Below are 18007 nucleotides of genomic sequence, written 5' to 3' on the forward strand. Positions count from 1 at the left end.
CCTCTGTACCCCACTTACCTCTATGATAACCCCTTTTATTCTCCCTCTCTCTCACTCTGCTTCAACACATTGATTTCCTTGCTATTTCTCAAACACACAAGGCACATTCTCACTTCAAAACCTTCACATTGATACTGAGATGCTTTTACTCCAGATTTCTGCCAGGCTCCCTCACCACTTTGAGGTTTTACTCAAGTGTGACCTTCTCAACGAGGACCATACTGAATATCCAGAATTCAATATAATGAAATATAAAATTATATTCCCCTGATCCCTTCCCCATACCACTTCCTATCCCCCTAATTCTGCTCTCTTTTTTCTAAGTTGAAGTATAGTTGATTTACAAAGTTGTGTTAGTTTCTGGTGTATAGCAAAGTGATTCAGATATATATATATATATAAAATTCACCATTATGGTTTATTACAGGATATTGAATACAGTTCTATTATACAGTAGGATCTTGTTGTTTATCAATTTTATATATAGTAATTTGTATCTGCTACTCCCAAACTCCTAATTTAGCCCTTCCCCACCCCCTTTCCCCTTTGGTAACCATAAATTTGTTATCTATGTCTGTGAGTCTGTTTCTGTTTTGTAAATAAGTTCATGTCATATTTTAGATTCCACGTATAAGTGATAACGTGGTATTTGTCTTTCTTTCTGACCTACTTCACTTAGAATGATAATCTCTAGGTTCATCCATGTTGCTGCAAATGGTAGTTCATCTTTTTTATGGCTCACTAGTATTCCACTATAGATATATGTGTGTGTGTGTGTGTGTATGTGTATGTATGTGTGTGTGTGTGTGTATACATACACACTCCTCACATCTTTATCCATTCATCTGTCAATGGACATTTAGGTTGTTTCCATGGCTCAGCTATTGTAAATAGTGCTGCTCTGAACACTGGGGTGTGTGTATGTTTTCAAATTACAGTTTTCTCCAGATATATGCCCAGGAGTGGGATTGCTGGCAACTCTATCTTTAGTTTTTTAAGGAACCTCCATACTATTTTCCATAGTGGCTGCACCAATTTACATTCCCACCAACAGTGTAGGAGGGTTCTCTTTTCTAAATACCCTCTCTAGCATTTGTTATTGGCAGATTTTAAATGATGGCCATTCTGACCAGTGGGAGGTGATACTTCACTGTAGTTTTGATTTACATTTCTCTAATAGTTATGTTGAGCATGTTTTCATGTGCCTGTTGTTCATCTGTATATCTTTTTTTGGAGAAATGTCTAGTTAGGTCTTCTGCCCATTTTTTGATTGGGTTGTTTGCTTTTTTGTTATTGAGTTGTGTAAGTTGTTTGTGTATTTTAGAAATTAAGCCCTTGTCAATCACATTGTTTGTATTTTTCTCTCAGTCCATACGTTGTCTTTTTATTTTGCTTATGGTTTCCTTTGCTGTGCAAAAGCTTGTAAGTTTGATTAGGTACCATTTGTTTATTTTTGCTTTTATTTCTACTGCCTTGGGAGACTGACCTAGAACACTGGGATGATTTATGTCAGAGAATGTTTTGCCTATGTTTTCCTCTAGGAGTTTTATGGTATACGGTCTTATATTTAGGTCTTAAATCCATTTTGAGTTTATTTTTATATATGGTATCAGAGAATGTTCTAATTTCAATCTTTTACCTGTAATTATCCAGTTTTCCCAGCACCACTTATTGAAGAGACTGTCTTTTCTCCACTGTATATTCTTGCCTCCTTTGTCGAAGATTAATTGACTGTAGCTATGGGGGTTTACCTCTGGGCTGTCTATTTTGTTCCATTGATCCATCTGTCTTTGTGCCGATACCATGCTGTTTTGACTACTATAGCTTTGTAGTATTGTCGAAGTCTGGGGGGGGTCATTTCTCCAGCTTTGCTTTTTTTTTCTCAGGATTGCTTCAGCAATTCTGGGTCTTTTATGGTTCTGTATAAATTTTAGGGTTATTTGTCCTATTTCTGTGAAAAATGTCCTGGGTAAATTGATAGAGATTGCATTAAATCTATTGACTGTTTTGGACAGTGTGGCCATTTTAACAATATTAATTCTTCCAATCCAAGAGCATGGGATATCTTTCATTTCTTTGAATCATCTTCAATTTCCTTTATCAACATTTTATAGTGCTTAGCACATAAGTCTTTCACCTCCTTGGTCAGGTTTATTCCTAAGCATTCTTTTGTCTTTTTAATGTGAGTTTAAAAGGGATTTTTTGTCCCCCACCCCCTTTCTGTTATTTCACTGTTAGTGTAAAGAAATGCAACAGATTTCTATATGTTAATCTTATATCCTGCTGCCTTGCTGAATTTATCAGTTCTAGCAGTTTTTGTGTGGAGTCTTTAGGGTCATCTATATACTACTCTTTTTCTTTTTCTAAAGCACTTCTAACCTTTTAAACATACAATATAATTTATTGAGTCTATGTTTATTGTCTGTTTCCCCTGCTAGAGTTTAAGTTCCATGATAGCAGGGCTCTTTTGTTCCTCCGCTGTATCCCAAGCCTCTAGAACAGTGCCTGGCATATACTAAGTTTCCAACAAATGTTTGATGACTAATGAAAAGATTTGACTGTATTAGACTGCGGAATATAAGCGTGGAGGAAAAGGACTCAATCTTCACTAGTGGGCTTCATCATCCAACATGTGGGTTATCCAAGTGTCTCCCTCCATCTTCCTGCTGTCAATTTTGCGTGTTTCTTTTATAGCATTTTGACTATAGTAAGAGCAGACAAATAAAGGGGTTAAAATCCTAACTATACTTCATGGTCCTCTGAAATACTAATTCCATGAAAACTTTACTGACCCCCCAAACCACTTCAAGCCCTGCTTAGTTATCTTTTTTATGGGCCTTAGAACCTACTTTTAAATTTAGCATACATACACATACCCATACTTTTTTTTATCCCTCTTAGATTGGGAATTCTTGGAGGACAAGAAAGTGTTTATCTTCCATTTGCCCATAGGATTTGCATAATGTCTTATCTAAGGATATTCAGTAAGTGAACAAGATAAAGTAAATCTCATTATTCTCTCTGGAACAAGGCTTGAAGGAGAAAGCTAAAGCTATTATCTATCAAAATGAGGTTTAGTAGTTACGTGTTGAGGCAATTAATTTATTTCTTTCTTGACTCCACTGGTAGAATTAAGAGTTTACTCCTATGAGGGAAAAGGGGCTACTTCTTTTCCTTGCTATATCTAAAAGAGTTGTCCAAACAACCTCTTAGTAATTCCAAAAGGCCCAAGTGAACATTCCCAGGGCTCCAAGTTTCAAGCCATAAAGAGAAATACAATCAGGGTACTGACAATACAGAGAGAGCAGTGGCTGCCTCCTGAGGATCATGTAACCACTTAAGAGTTTAGAAAAGCCAGATGGGTACAGCCAGTGCTGTCAGTAAAGCTCTCAAAGAACTCCACAGACAGCAATGCTTAATTGCACAAAAAAGTCAATTATACTAAGTTCTTCTTTCATCATCTGTATTTCACATGTGTTTGCAACCAACTACTCGTGACCAATTAAAAACAGTTGTTCTTCTGATTACAGGGGAGGAAAAAGCAGATGCCCAGGCCTAACTCACTGAGAGTAAATGTAGGTCTAGAAAAAGGAGAGACAGAGCATGCACACATATGCAGGCCCATGGAAATGTATTTACAGCTGTTTCCAGTCTACTTCATCAGCCTACTAGCAGAGGGGGTGGCTGCAGTGACTTGGCAGTGAAGCTGCATGTTCTTCCCCTCCATTCAGGGAAAAATTTGTCATATAACTTCCCCCCTCTTAAACTATTAGATAAGTCAAGAGCAGCCTTCATGTAAAAAAATTCAACTGACCATTCAGGAGGGTCCCAGAGGAGAACAACGTCTTGGTCTCTAAGGAGTTTTTCAGAGGAAAGTTAAAAGGGAGAAAGCTTTCTTAATGAGGAATAACAACATTTAGTAGTCACTGAGTACCCTCACAATACCCCTAAGAAGGTAGATATTATTATTGTTGTTGTTGTTTGTACTGTATATATTCTTACTTGTAATGATGAAGAAATGAAAGTTTGGCAAGATTAAACAATTTTTCCAAAGCCTCCAACTAGAAGACAAATGGATCAGGAGTTTAAACCCAGGCTTACCAACTCTATTACGTTATGCTTCTTTCCATGAATAGTAAGGTCTTGTGTACAGGCATATCTCAGGGGAAGCAACTCTATCAGTAAAAATCCTAAAGCCCTTTCTAACAAGAATTAGAGAAAAAGGAAGGACAAGGCAATATGAATATTTTCCAGAGACACCCACCTTTGCCACATGTTGTCAAACCCATTATTTCTATTACCAAAGTTACTAGGGAGCAAATGCTTTGGAAATTATAAATCTATGGGCACTGATCTTATATATACCAATAACTGTTTTACATTTGAAAGCACATAGTTTTCAGAAAGCCTCCAATACTGTTAAATCATTCCACGATGTGAGGTGGTAGGGCAGGCGGTGGGTGGCAATTTTACAGAAGAAACGGAGGTTCAGACAATTGCTGTTGCATAACCTGCCTAGAATCACTCAATCAATTAGTTACTTGGCAGCACTGGACTTGAATTCAGGTGTGATTTTTAAGCCTATTGCTCCTTCCAGTATTCCACACTGGCTCCATACACAACTATCAGCCTGTTTATTTTATCTTCAGAATTATCACGTAAAAACAGATGCTCTTCTTAATTACTTCAGAAGTGTAAAACAGAATGCGCTTTTTCTTTGCCACAGCAAAATTCCCAGTTCTATTCCTTCCTCTGGTTTTTAAAGAGGTTTTTAGAAATGAATTATTAATTGACATCAACTAAAAAATTAAGTCTAATATTGTCAGGTTTTATGGTATTAGGTCTTACATCTCAAAATGATTTCCTCAGCCCACAAGGAAGACCTATATGAATTATGTAGCCTAGTGGCTAGTTCTGTACTGTTTATATAATAAATAAATTTCATGCCTTTGGAGTTTGTGTAGGAAGAAAATTTTCCCAGTGATTGTCAGTCTTTCTGAACAGGGGAGTGGAGAAGAAAAAGATGCCCTTGATTTTGGCTCACTCTCAGGGCTGCTCTCCATCTAATTCTCTCAGCATCTGGCATGCACTGTGAAAAACAGCAGGCATTCAATAAATGCCGATTGCTTGTCATCTGATTATGCCATTAAGGCATATGACAGCAAGGCACAAAACAGTGTTACTCTGCCTCGGCATCTTACTTTCAACTGGCATGATCAGAGGTGGCAAGCTCAGCCTCATTCCAGATTTAAGTCAAAGTGGCAGTAGATTAGATTAGGATTTTTTCTTTCTTTTTTTAGTTACAAAAATTATTCTTTCAATGAGAACTCTCAAGATAGATTAGGCATTTTCTGACAGACTTTTCACCATCTAAACATTCAAAGCTGGAACTCAAGACCAAATCTAGCCCTTATACATTATGTTTGGCTTGCTGAACCTTACTAAGTATTTTTTAAAACTATCAATTGCCAACATTTAAGAACAGAGATGAGGGAGGTATAAATTAGGAGTTTGGGATTAATATATACACACTACTATATATAATATAGATAACCTACAAGGACCTACTGTATAGCACAAGGAACTATACTCAATGTCTTGTAATAATCTATAATGGAAAAGAATCTGAAAAAGAATAGATATATATGTATAACTGGATCACTCTGCTGTACACCTGAAATGAACACAACACTGTAAATCAACTATACCTCAATTAAAAACATTAAAAAAATAAAAACAAAGAGATTAACATACAAAAGTAAAAGGTGCTAAGTACCCCTGAAGCTAGCTTGAAGGATAGGGCCAGAAACAGGATGAGATGTAAGCTTTATAAAGAGCAGTTACACCTTCACACTCCTCCTTCAAGCACACATGGCCATGAAACTGCCCCTTCCCCACACAAGCAGAGACCTGGGAGTTACCAGCTGGAGTTGATCTAAAGAGGTTTTGGACTGGGGACACAAGGAACAGCTTGGGTGGAATTAAACAAAAATCTGTGTATAGATCTGTGAGATCTCCAGCTCTATTCCCTTATTTGGCATTTAGAACCATAGTTCAACTGCCAGGCAAATACCTTCTTGACAGGAAATCAAAGATTCCTATTGTGGGAAATTGGCTGATTTTGAAAGTAGAAAGTCAGGAGAAAATACCCAAAATTGAAAATTCAAAAATATTATGAGTATGTTATAGGAAGAGAAAGAAACTGTTGCATTAAAAAAAAAGATTTGTAATATTATTTGATTAAAAAGTTAGGTACCTGTATTACTTTGATAACAAGAATTATAGTAAAAGAAATGAAAAAAAGAATAAGGAAAAACAGAACGAAAAAGGAAGCCTATATGAACAAGAAAAAAGAATATGGGTGGGTTGTCAGAACAGTGGCAGGAAGGCTAAATCCCCAAAAGAGCCAAGATTTGCTTAAAAATAATCCAAAAAGATGCTTTAGTTAACATGCAGAGCAAGATGAGGATCAAAGGGAGAGACTTACTGTGACAGACAAATGATATAATATTGAAGGGGTAATAAAGAGAAAAACTCCTCAACTACCAGTTACTGAATCCAACAAGAGAGATAATCATGAGGTCCTTTCCTTACCTACAAGAAACCCAAGCACCCAGACAAGGATGGGGATCCAGGACCAACCAGAGCCCATGTGGAAACCATAGGGCTTCCAGTCAACTCTAAGTAGATCATGGGTTCTGTGGTCTCCAAAAGCAGCTTATGTGATGCTGAGTGTACTTTTTAAAATACCATGTAGCACCTTTAATATCAAGGAGCTAAATATTTTTTTTGGTCTAGTCCAACTACATCTGTTAAACTTAGTTAATTTTTAAAGAGGTAGAGGAAGAAATCAGTACAGCAAAGAAATTGACATCATTTCTTTTTCTCATCAGAATGTGTTTGTTGAAGAACAAAGGTCATCTGGTCAGTCTGGATTCTGTGGATTGTATCCTCACAATGTAGTACAATATGCTCCTCTGTCCTCTGTATTTTGTGCAAAGTGAAAGCTGGATCCTGAGATCTGATCTGATTCAGGGTTGTTTTATTTTGCAAGCACAGGCAGTGTTGTGTTTCTTCATCAGGAGGCACATAATGTCCAATTGCCTTTATTTCTGTGATGTGAGTAGCTGCTGGTGCTCAATGTTTAGATGCATTAATTCATTGAGAACTGGTAAGTGATTATATTAAAATTTTATAATTTCTTTTTTAAAAATATCTTTTATTTTACCTATTTTTCATTAAAAATTTATTTATGTATTTATTTTACAATATCATACTATTTAAATTGAAGTATAGTTGATGTACAATATTGTATGTTAAAGGTATACAACAGTAATTCACAATTTTTAAAGGTTATACTCCATTTATTTTTATAAGTTATACTCCACTTATACTATAAAATACTGGCTATGTTCCTCATGTTGTACAATACATCCTTGTAGCTTATTATTTTTTTTTTTTTGGAGGGGGGAGGTAATTAGGTTCGTTCGTTCATTCACTTGAGGAGGTACTAGGGATTGAACCCAGGACCTTGTGTATGCTAGGCATGCGCTCTACCACTTGAGCTATATCCTCCCCTCCCCACCATAGCTTATTTTATACCTGACAGTTTGTACCTTTTAATCCTCCACCTCCTTCTTGCCCCTCCCCCTCCCTTCTCCCTACTGGTAACCCCTAGTTCTCTACATCTGTGAGTCTGTTTCTTTTCTCTTGTATTCACTAGTTGTATTTTTTTAGATTCCATATGCAAGTGATATCTTACAGTATTTGTTTTCCTCTGTCTGACTTATTTCACTTAGCATAATGCCATATATTTTTGAAGGATATTTTCCCTGGATATAGAATTCTAGGATGCCAGGTTTTAATTCTTTAAGCACTTTAGAGATAAAATTCTATTATATTCTGGCTTCCATAATTTGATCATCAGTCTGACTGTGGCTTATTTACAGGTAATTTGTCCATTTTCTCAGGCTGTTTTGGGGCTTTTTCTCATTATTTTTTATTTTCAATAGGTTGACTTATGATGCTCCTAGGGGTGCTGTATTTACCCTGTTTGTGGTTAGTGAGCTCCTTGAATCTGAGAATTGTCATATTTCATTTGTTTTGAAAACTTACAGCTATTATTTCTGCATTTATTGCATCTGCTTCACTTTCTCTCTTTTATCCTTCTGGGATTTCAATTTCATACATGTTAGATCCTGTATGTTCCACTTGTCTCTAACACTGTTTTGCTCTTTCCGTTCGCCGTTCTCACTGTCCTTCAGTTTGAATGTCTCTTATTGATCTGTCTTCTATTCGCTAAGTCTATCCTCGGTAGCTTAAACCCAACCAAAAAATTCTTAGTTTTAGACATATTTTTCAGTTTTAGAATGTCTGCATGATTTTTTAAAAAAAGTAGATTCCAATTCTTTGTTTAAATCCTCTCTTTTCATCCATTTGCCCATCTTTTCTTCTATTTTCTTTATAATATTTATAATATTTAAAGATCCTGTCTGTTAACTTCAATATCTGGATAATATTGAGGGTTGATTTCTGTAATTTTTTCCCCTTTTGATTACTGACCACATTTTCATATCTCATAATTTCTTGGGGGGGAGGCAGTTAATTAGGTTTGTTTGTTTTTGTTTATTTATTACTGGAGGTACTGAGGATTGAACACAGGACCTTGTACATGCTAAGCACGCACTCTACCACTGAACTATACCCTCTTCCCTTCATATTTTTTTTTTTTGTAGGCTGGACATTGAGAATAAAAAACCACAGAGACTCTTATGAACTGAATTGTCTCCTGCAAATTCATAGGCTGAATCCCTAACCCATAATGTGACTATCTGGAGACAGGGCCTTTAAAGAGATAGTTGAGGCTAAATGATGTTGTAAGGGTAGGACTCTAATTCAATAAGACTGGTGTCCTCATGAGAAGAGGGAGGGACACCAAGGATGTGTGTACACAGAGAAAAGGCCATGTGAGAACACAATGAGAAGGCAATCATCTGCAAGCCAAGGAGAAAGGCCTCAGAAGAAATTAAACTTGCCAGAAACTTGCTAAATCTTGGACACCTAGCCTCCAGAACTGTGAGAAAATACATATCTGTTGTTTAAGTCACCCAGTCTGTGGGATTTTGTTATGTCACCCCTAGCAGACTAATACAGGACAAAAGCTGGATCCTCCATATGCCATTTACCCATTCCACTCTTAAGAAAAGAATGTAAGGGACTGATCACCTTCAATCCAATCAGGAGGAACTAAGTCTGGGCTGGGATGTTTCTTTAGTCAGAATAAGTCTATTTCTGGTTTCAAACATGCCAGGCAAAACCTGCAGGATGCTTGTTGCAGGTCTCTTTCTCTAATCGGAGCTAGGGTCCTAGGTACCAGGAGATTGCAGAATACCTCACTCGGCCTTTCTGGTCTGGCCCCACCCTTGAGTGTAGTCCCCTTGGGCTTCTGATGGAGAGCCTGTCAAGTCTCCTCTGCTCTGAATGTTCTGTCCTTTGGAGGTTTGATGCTTAGCTCTTTATCTTGCTTTCTCACGCAGGTTCAAAATGCTCTGTGGAACAAGCCCCTCCCACTTGGCAGACTTTGTCTTTTAAGCACTATATACTGTTGGAATTTCATTCTGCCTTTCCAGCCCAGCCCCCTAGCTCCTGGTGCAATTCCAGCACTCAGTAAATGTCCTATAAGGAAGACTGGCCATGTGCTTGGGGCCTTCTAGATTCCAATCTGTCCCAGCAACCCACGTGGCCATCAAAAACTCTGATTTCTTTTGACCCTGGTACAGTCTGTCAGTGGCAGCCCAGTCTGCAACTCGTTCACAGATGCCCTCAGGAAAGAACAGGGCCCGCACCTCTTCTGCTCAGCTAGGAGGGGTTCTTCCTTCTTCAGAACTTTAGTTCTCGCACACTTTGTTGTCACAGCTCTCTGACATTTTTAAAATATAACTTGTGTAATTTGATGTTTGTACTTATTGCAGTGGGAGCTATCTACTGCATTCTATGTCGAGTGTGAAGTCTAACAATTTCTTTTTAATAGAAATTTTACATCATTCATTTTTCCTCCTTGAAATAATATTTCTACTTTATCTACCTCCCCCCAAATTTCAATCTAATATATTTTTATGAAAACTCTATCACAGTTTCACCAGCAAAAATATAAATACAAATTTAAATTTTTCTTAATTTATTGCAAACATAAGGCTGTGTCAAAATTTTGTCTTGGATTTGAGTTACCATTACAACTATTACTGGAACACAATTGATCAAAACAAATATACTTTTAATGTTTTATAAAAATCAACCACTATAAAAAGAAGCGATTTATTGTAAGCGTTGTAAGAAGAGAAGGGATAAGATGAGGGGGTGTGGTTGGGTTACAGTCCTATGATTAAAGGATGCTTTAGTTTTTTGGCACTTTAGGGGTTTCTGTACCTTAAGGGCAGTGTACTACACCAAGGTTCAAATAGTCAAAAATTTGTGGAGTATTTTTGATTTTCTGGTATTTTTTTGTTGTTGTTTTTTGTAAAGTGGGAGAAGGACAAAGGAGGAAAGAGAGGTGGGAAAGGAGAATGAATACCTTCTTAGGAATATGTGGAAGAATACATATGGAATTTGAGAATCTAGAAATGGATTCCTTTAAACCAGCTGTGCCTATACAATACTTGGAAAGTCCAGGCACTCACTTCCCAGTTTAATACTGGAGTCCTAAATCAGCTATGAGGGTCCTGCTAAACCAGAGATTGCATAATCTTCTAAAGTCAGCCTAACAGTGGCCCATATCCTGTCAGTACATAAATCATCAGGGGTTTAGAAAAAGATCATTTATAATACTACTGTTAATTCTTCCCCCTTCTCTATACAAAACAGGAAAAAGATTCTAGTGAATAGTCCTGGGGAAGGGGGATCATTTACTTTCTATTTTAAAAGTCACACGGACTTAATAATGAAAAGCTTTTCAAGATCAGGTAAAAGATACAACTAAGATTTTTTTCTCAGCGAATCAATCTAGGACTCATAGGGGTGGGAGACTCAATACAGAACTATGTTTAGTGCTAGAACATCACTTTTTGTTCAGATAGACTGCTGCTGTCCCATCTGGTTATGCTACAAAGGTAAGATGCTCCACTCACGCTTTCCAAATTCCAGAAGGGGAAAAAGGCCTTTTGCAATTTGTTTAGTAACCAGACCATAGCAATAGGATTGTTTCCAAAAGTAAGCTTCAACAAGTTCTGAAAGGCAGGTGTTTGATAACAATATTAATTCACCAATAAGCAAGCCAACAACTTCCTTAACTCTGAGCACTAGACACATTTTGTGTAATACGCTCCCACAGTCCTCTATTTACTTTCTTGACAGCCATTTTCCAGTTTGATGCCATGTACCACCTTGAGCAGAAAGCTGTATTGAGCTGTTCTGAGAATAAAAAATAGACATTTTTCTACCAGTAGGAGCAATGCAGAAATTTCTTCCTAATTTCTCTGATGTCTGCGGTCAGCTAGGGAATATGCCTGTCCATCAGTAAAGAAAGTTTCCCTTTAGTTAACATCACTGGGGAGGCCAAAGGAAAGACAGAGGCCCTAACCACTGTTTGTAAAGTAGTAAGAGTTAACAAGCAGGAATGTGCTCATGGAAAAGAATAAGCAGAAGCAGAAGCAGAAGAATAAGGCATATAAAAAGCAAGGTAAAAGTTCCAAGTGTGAAACAGGAAGACAGGAAAATGTACATAAAGGAAATCTATGAAGTCTAAAGAAAAGTTCTTAGGAGGAAAAAAATCTGAGCATCATAATGTCAGATAAGGCTGTGCATGAAGGTTATAGTTAAATCTGGCTTCTAATTTTTATTTTAAAATTTCCTTTGGTCACTTTTCCAATAAACTTATATTAAAAGAGAAATACCTTCCTCTATTGCTACAGAACTGTCCTTTGAGGGCACAGCATGCAGAAGGTCAAAGAGCTGACATTAGCAGCAGGTTCATCCTAGTGATGTACTCACCTGCTTCTGGATCTGCAGGAATTCTCCACATGTATAGGTTGAAGTCATCAGAGCCTGAAAGGATATACTGTTGGGACAGAAAAAAATCTATGTATTACTTATGTATTAGCTGACTGATAATCTCCCTCTCTCTCTCTCTCTTTTTACAGAGAAAGATTGTTTTAAACAAACAAGATAAATGAACACATATTCATAAGTACCACAAAGCAAACATTCTCTTAAAAGTATTTGCAAATCAAAAGGCTCGTTGGCTTAAACTTAGCAACAAACAACCTGATTTTAAAATGGGCAAAGGACTTGGATAGCTATTTCTCCAAAGAAAATATACAAACGACCAATAACATGAAGAGATGCTTAATATCACTAATCATTAGGGAAGTGAAAATGAGATACCACTTCACATCCATTAGGATGGCTATTACTAAAACCAAACAAACGGAAAACAAGTATTGGTGAGGATCTGGAGAAACTGGCACCCTTATGCACTGCTGGGGGGACTACACAATGGTGCAGCCATTAAACACAGAACTACCACATAACCCAAAATTTCACTCCTAGGTATATATTAAAAAATTGAAAGCAGGGATTTGAGATATCTGTACACCAATGTTCACAGAAGAATGCTCAGAACAGCCAAAAAGTGTAAACAACCTAAATGTCCATCAATGGATGAACAAAAAATCAAGATGTGGTATATCCATACAATGGAATATTATTCAATTTTAAAAAGGAAGGAAGTTCTGACACATGCTACAACATGGGTGAATCTTGAAGACATTACGTTAAGTGAAATAAGTCAGATACAAAAAGACAAATACCGTATGATTCAACTTACATGAGGAACCAAGAGTAGTCAAATTCACAGAGACACAAAGTAGAATGGTAGTTGCCAAGGACTGAGGGGAGGGAGAAATGGGGAGCAACTGTTTAATGGGTATAGAGTTTCATTCTGGGAAGACAAAAAAATTCTGGAGATGAACAGTTGTGATGGTTATACAACAATGTGAATGTACTTAATGCCATGAAACTGTACGCTTAAAAATGGTTATAGTGGTTTTATGTTATATATATAGTTTACCACAATTTAAGAAAAAAAAATCTTCTTTTTTTTAATGTGGGAAAGAAGATTAAGGAGTTTCCCAGAGATCTTTTATGCAAGCCCAAGTATCCTAAACTTCCCTGCTGTCATCTGACATCTCTGAGCAGGAAGTTACTGCTAACCCAGCCATGAGTTAGTGCTAGAGACGTAAGCAATCCCCTTTTATGTGGCAGATTCAAACTGCTTGATCTCAAAAAGATAGGACACTAAGCCAGACCTGTTCTAATTAGAACCCATAAAAACATTGTCTAACATTGTCTAATAGCAACCAGCTGGCAATTCTAGAGTTCATTTATTCCCAAAGATTAACAAAAGTGCTTTACTTTAACTTGAGGTCATTATTATCTCCTGCCTTTTGGTCCCATCTTCTTATTTCCCTAGAAAAATAAAGGCCTACAGTTTTGTAAAGAAAATGTCTGACTTAAAAATGACACTGCAAAGAAGCCCAAAGTGTAAGTCCAACACACACACATCCTCATGCCTAATGTAACTGCTTTACTGAATACTTTGTAGTCAGCAAAAACCAGCTTACCAGTCTTCAAAACACTTGTAGGAACATAAGAAAGGAGGGAGAGAAAGACATGTTTAAAGATGAAGAAAATGCTACCCACAGGGGCAAGATGACTTGGCCCAGGGCACAGTGGAAAAAGAAGTGGGTCTAGTACCCCTGTCTGGTTGCTCTGCTATGGTCTGAATGTTTGTGTCCCCCCCCAAGTTCACATGCTGAAATCCTAATGCCCAATGTGATGATATTAGGAGGTGGAACACTGGGGAGGTGATTGGGACTTGAGGGTGAAGCCCTCATGAATGGGATTGCACTTTTATAAAAGAGAACAAACAGGGCTCCTTAGCCCCTTCTACCATGTGAGGAAACAGTCAAAGTCATCAGTCTGCAACCTGGAAGAGGGCCTTCATCAGATCCCAACCAAGTTGGGATCCTGACCTTGGATTTCTAGCCTCCAGAACTGTGAGAAAGAAATTACTGTTGTTTATAAGCCACCCAGTCTCTGGTATTTTGTTATGGCAGCCAGAACAGACTAAGACACCCTCTGAGGCCCATTTAACTCTAAGATTCTATGATTACTCTGTGAAGAAATGGTGGAAGCCAGAACAGAGCTGAAAGTCCCTAAACTGCTGGCCCATGGTTACTTGACAAGTCACTACATAAGTATGCTCAAAACAAAATAACTCAAAGACTAATTCTGTTACACGTCAATTAAAAAGTTTCCTTAACAACAATAACAACAAAAACCAAAGAACTCAGGATTTTATAAAAATGGGCAAAGTGGGGAGGGTATAGCTTTGTGGTAGACTGCATGCTTAGCATGCACAGGGTCTTGGGTTCAATCTCCAGTACCTCCATTAAGAAATAAATAAACAAACAAACAAACCTAATTTACAGCCCCCACCCCAAAATGGGTAAAGTACTTAAACAGACATTCTCCAAAGAAAAAATATATACAAGCCCTATATAAACAGCCAATAAACATATGAAAAGATGCTCAACATCACTAATCATTAGGGAAATGCATATCAAAACTATGAGATACCACTGCACACTCATTAGGATGACTACTATCAAAAAAACCGAAAATAGTTCCTCAAAAAATTAAAAATAAAATCACTGCATGATTCATCAATTCCATCTCTGGGTAATTATCTGAAAGAACTGAATGCAGGATCTCTAAGAGATCTTTGTATACCTATGTTCATAGAAGCACTATTTACAATAGCCAAAGATGGAAGCAATTCAAGTGTCCATCGACAGATAAATGTATAAACAAAATGTGGTATATACACACGGTGGAATATTATTCAGATTTGCAAAGGAAGGAAATTCGGACACAAGTTACAACGTGGATGAATCTTGAACGTTATGCGAAATGAAATAAGCCAGTTACAAAAAGACACATAACGTATGATTCCACTTATGAGGTTCCTAGAGATAAGTGAGTAGTCAAATTCATAGACAGAAAGTGGAATAGTGATTGCCAAGAACCAGGGGTAGGGGAGGAAGGGGAGAATGTTTAATGGGTATAGTTTCAGTTTTGCAAGATGAGAAACTTCTTGAGATGGATGGTGGTGATGGTTACATAACAATGTGAGTGTATTTAGTACTAAAACTATTTTTTTCCTTAAAAAAAGAAGAAGAAAATGAATCCTCATTGCCTTGATTTTAGGGTCCACCCAGTAACTCCCTTCAGTTTATGACATCATCCTGGTTAAAGTTAGGAAGCTGGACTTCAGGAACCCAAAGGTTTTCCTCTCATAGTCTGTTCGGCAAAATTACCTACTAGTCAGGACGAAAAATTCATTCATTACACGTGAACTGAGCATTTATGTACCAGGCACTCTGGTGCTTACAAAGATATATAAGGTAGTACCTGGGTTCCAAGGAGCTTGAATCAAGTAGAAAATACACATGTAGATACACAACTACTATGCCATGAAATATAAATCACTAAGAGCCATTATGAGAAATAAGGTGCCTGCTGACTCAAAAGTCAAGGCAAGATAGATTTCAGCACTGAGTCACCCCTGGGAAAAGATGTGGTGGAAAAAGGTGAAAGAAAAGAGCAAAGATAAAGCTACGGTGCTCATATCATCTACTGTTTAAACTGAAACAGGAAGCATGGGTTAACTTACTCCTTGATACCCTGCTGTTCATATCCCTCAGGCCTTACTGCTTAGTGTACTCAGCCTGATTTCCAACTGCTAGTATCCATCTCTTTGCCTGAGGGCTACTCCAACGTCCAGGAGGCTGCAGGCTACTCTAGAGAATGAAGACTTCTTGGGAGCAGGCTGGAGCAATGACTCAAGGGAGACGGTGCATCAATATCCCAGCTGCCTAGCTCCCAGGTGGAGTAACTCTGAGGTGTGAGTCCTATACCCTTTCCCCTCATGATCTAACTCCAACTGCCCACAGTTTTTGTAGTTGGCTCACTAAATCATCCTTCCTTTCTATATTTCACTTTTCTATTTCTCCAGTATTTCCTGCATTTCCAAATAAACTACTTGTACCTGAAACTTGAACCCCAATTAAGACACACGGGGAAGGGGCAGGAAGGGGACAAAACATAAAAAAACTGTGCACAAATAATCTATATACAAGACATATTTAATACTCAACATCTCATCATTTCATGCTCTGTGTTTAAAAGAGGCCATAAAACTTCATACAGAATCCCCGCTACCCTGTCCCCTCAATATCTTCCCCAAACTAAACAAACAATAAATATTAAAAAGAGAGTAAGCTGAGGCTGGGCTTATCAGAGGTTTTACTATCTCATTGTGAAGGATTAGCACTTTCCTATTTGTTCAACTATTCACCAGGGAAAGCCATAAAAAGGTAAAAGGGGACTCCTAGACAGAATGCTGACTAAAGGCTGACTTAGAAGGAAGAAAACTCCCACAGAGTTAAGGCCTCTTGAATTTCATACGACAGCTCTAGAAGTACGTAGAAAATGAGTACAATGCACAGGCTTCCTCTCCGGGATGAGGGCAGCTCCTGACCCTTTCTTCCTCTTGGAACCACCACAAGGGAACAGCTTGGGATGATTTCCAAGGAGGGGGGTCTTGACCTGCTGCCGTCTAGTCAGACCGTTTAAGTGTTCACACACACTGGAATCACAAAACTGCCGTGAGGAATTCATTTATGGCATTTCATGGTTGTCTGCTGGGCCCCTTCCAACACTAAAAGTTGGCCGCCTAGGATACTGCTGACTGTGGGAGAATGAAATAAAAATGAGTTCATCCATTTATTCATAAAACAAATATTTATTAAGTGTCTGCTATGTGTTGGGTACTGTCCCAGGGAAAGGAGAATAGAATTGATCAAAAAAGACCCTGCCCCTACATTCATATGACTTACATCTTATTGGGTGAGGAAAGGGAAAAAAAAAATTATGCATATATAATGTGAGTGGAGAGTGGGTAGAGGAAAAAAGTTAAAAAGTGTGTGTGTGTGTGTGTGTGTGTGTGTAAAATGTGTCCAGTTGTGGTGGTATAGAGAAAAATTAAACAGCAGGTCGGGCACACAGGGAGTGCTGGGGTTGCTTAGTTCTGTTTTATATAGGGTGGTCACAGAAGGCCTCTCTGATAAAATGGCATTTTGAGCAGAGCCCTGAAGGAAATGAGGGAGCAAGTTATACAAATATCTGGGAGAAAAACATTCCAGGAGAGGGGACAGAGCTCTGGAGTATTTAAAAATATAAAGTAGCCCAAAGAGCTCTTTTTCTCTCTTCCCTTCGTTTTCTTTCCTCTCTTTTCTTTCTCTTTCTTCCACCTCTAGCTCTCCCTTCCCTTTTTTTTTTTTTATAAACTTTGTGGAAATAAAGATTATTTCAAGTAGGCTGAGTCCAGAGATACATTTAATATCATCAGGGCAGTTGGAAAGATTTCTCTCCTCCCAGGTTGAAGGAGGTTGAAGCCTCTGACTGAGGGGCGAATGATAAAGTAAAAACTTCATATGAGTCTTTTATCTTATATCCTAACAGACAGACAGGGCAGGGCTCCAAAGGAGAAGGAATGTTTTAGGTAGTCCATTATCTAGGTAATAGAAGCCCCAGTTTCCAAAATGTTCTGGGGTGGGGGTGGGTGGAGGGAAGTGGGAGACCCACAGGTACTTCAGATCAGAGTGGAAGACATACTTAATTTTAACTTGGCTTTATGGGTAAGATGGGTGATATCAATGCAAAAATGAGCATAAGTGGTTGTGTGGACTTATACCATCCATAATCCTTCCCAGCTGGCCACAAAGGTTAAAAGTTGGCCACGGTCTGACTCAGCTCAGTAGTCGTTCAGTAGTCCATGAGGGCACTGTTTACCGATCTTGATGTGGCCCAGTCATTGTAAGGAGAGTTAACCTGAGGCCAGTGCATTTTAGCTAATCTACTATCAGTATGGAGATATTAAACTTGTTCA

At 38.0% G+C, this 18007-nt stretch overlaps 1 protein-coding gene across 3 annotated transcripts in view; it reads right to left on the bottom strand.

Moving 5' to 3' along the window:
• The window catches only part of DCAF5 (DDB1 and CUL4 associated factor 5), a 93875-nt gene that overhangs the window by 14847 nt on the left and 61021 nt on the right, over positions 1 to 18007 (bottom strand). For all 3 annotated transcript variants that reach the window (XM_032482254.1, XM_032482253.1, XM_032482255.1), the window contains exon 7: positions 11986 to 12052. In XM_032482254.1, the coding sequence (XP_032338145.1) occupies positions 11986 to 12052 (67 nt within the window). The remainder of the gene's footprint in view (positions 1 to 11985; positions 12053 to 18007) is intronic.

The sequence above is a fragment of the Camelus ferus genome, chromosome 6 (assembly GCF_009834535.1).
Source record: "Camelus ferus isolate YT-003-E chromosome 6, BCGSAC_Cfer_1.0, whole genome shotgun sequence".
In the NCBI taxonomy this organism is placed as follows: domain Eukaryota; kingdom Metazoa; phylum Chordata; class Mammalia; order Artiodactyla; family Camelidae; genus Camelus; species Camelus ferus.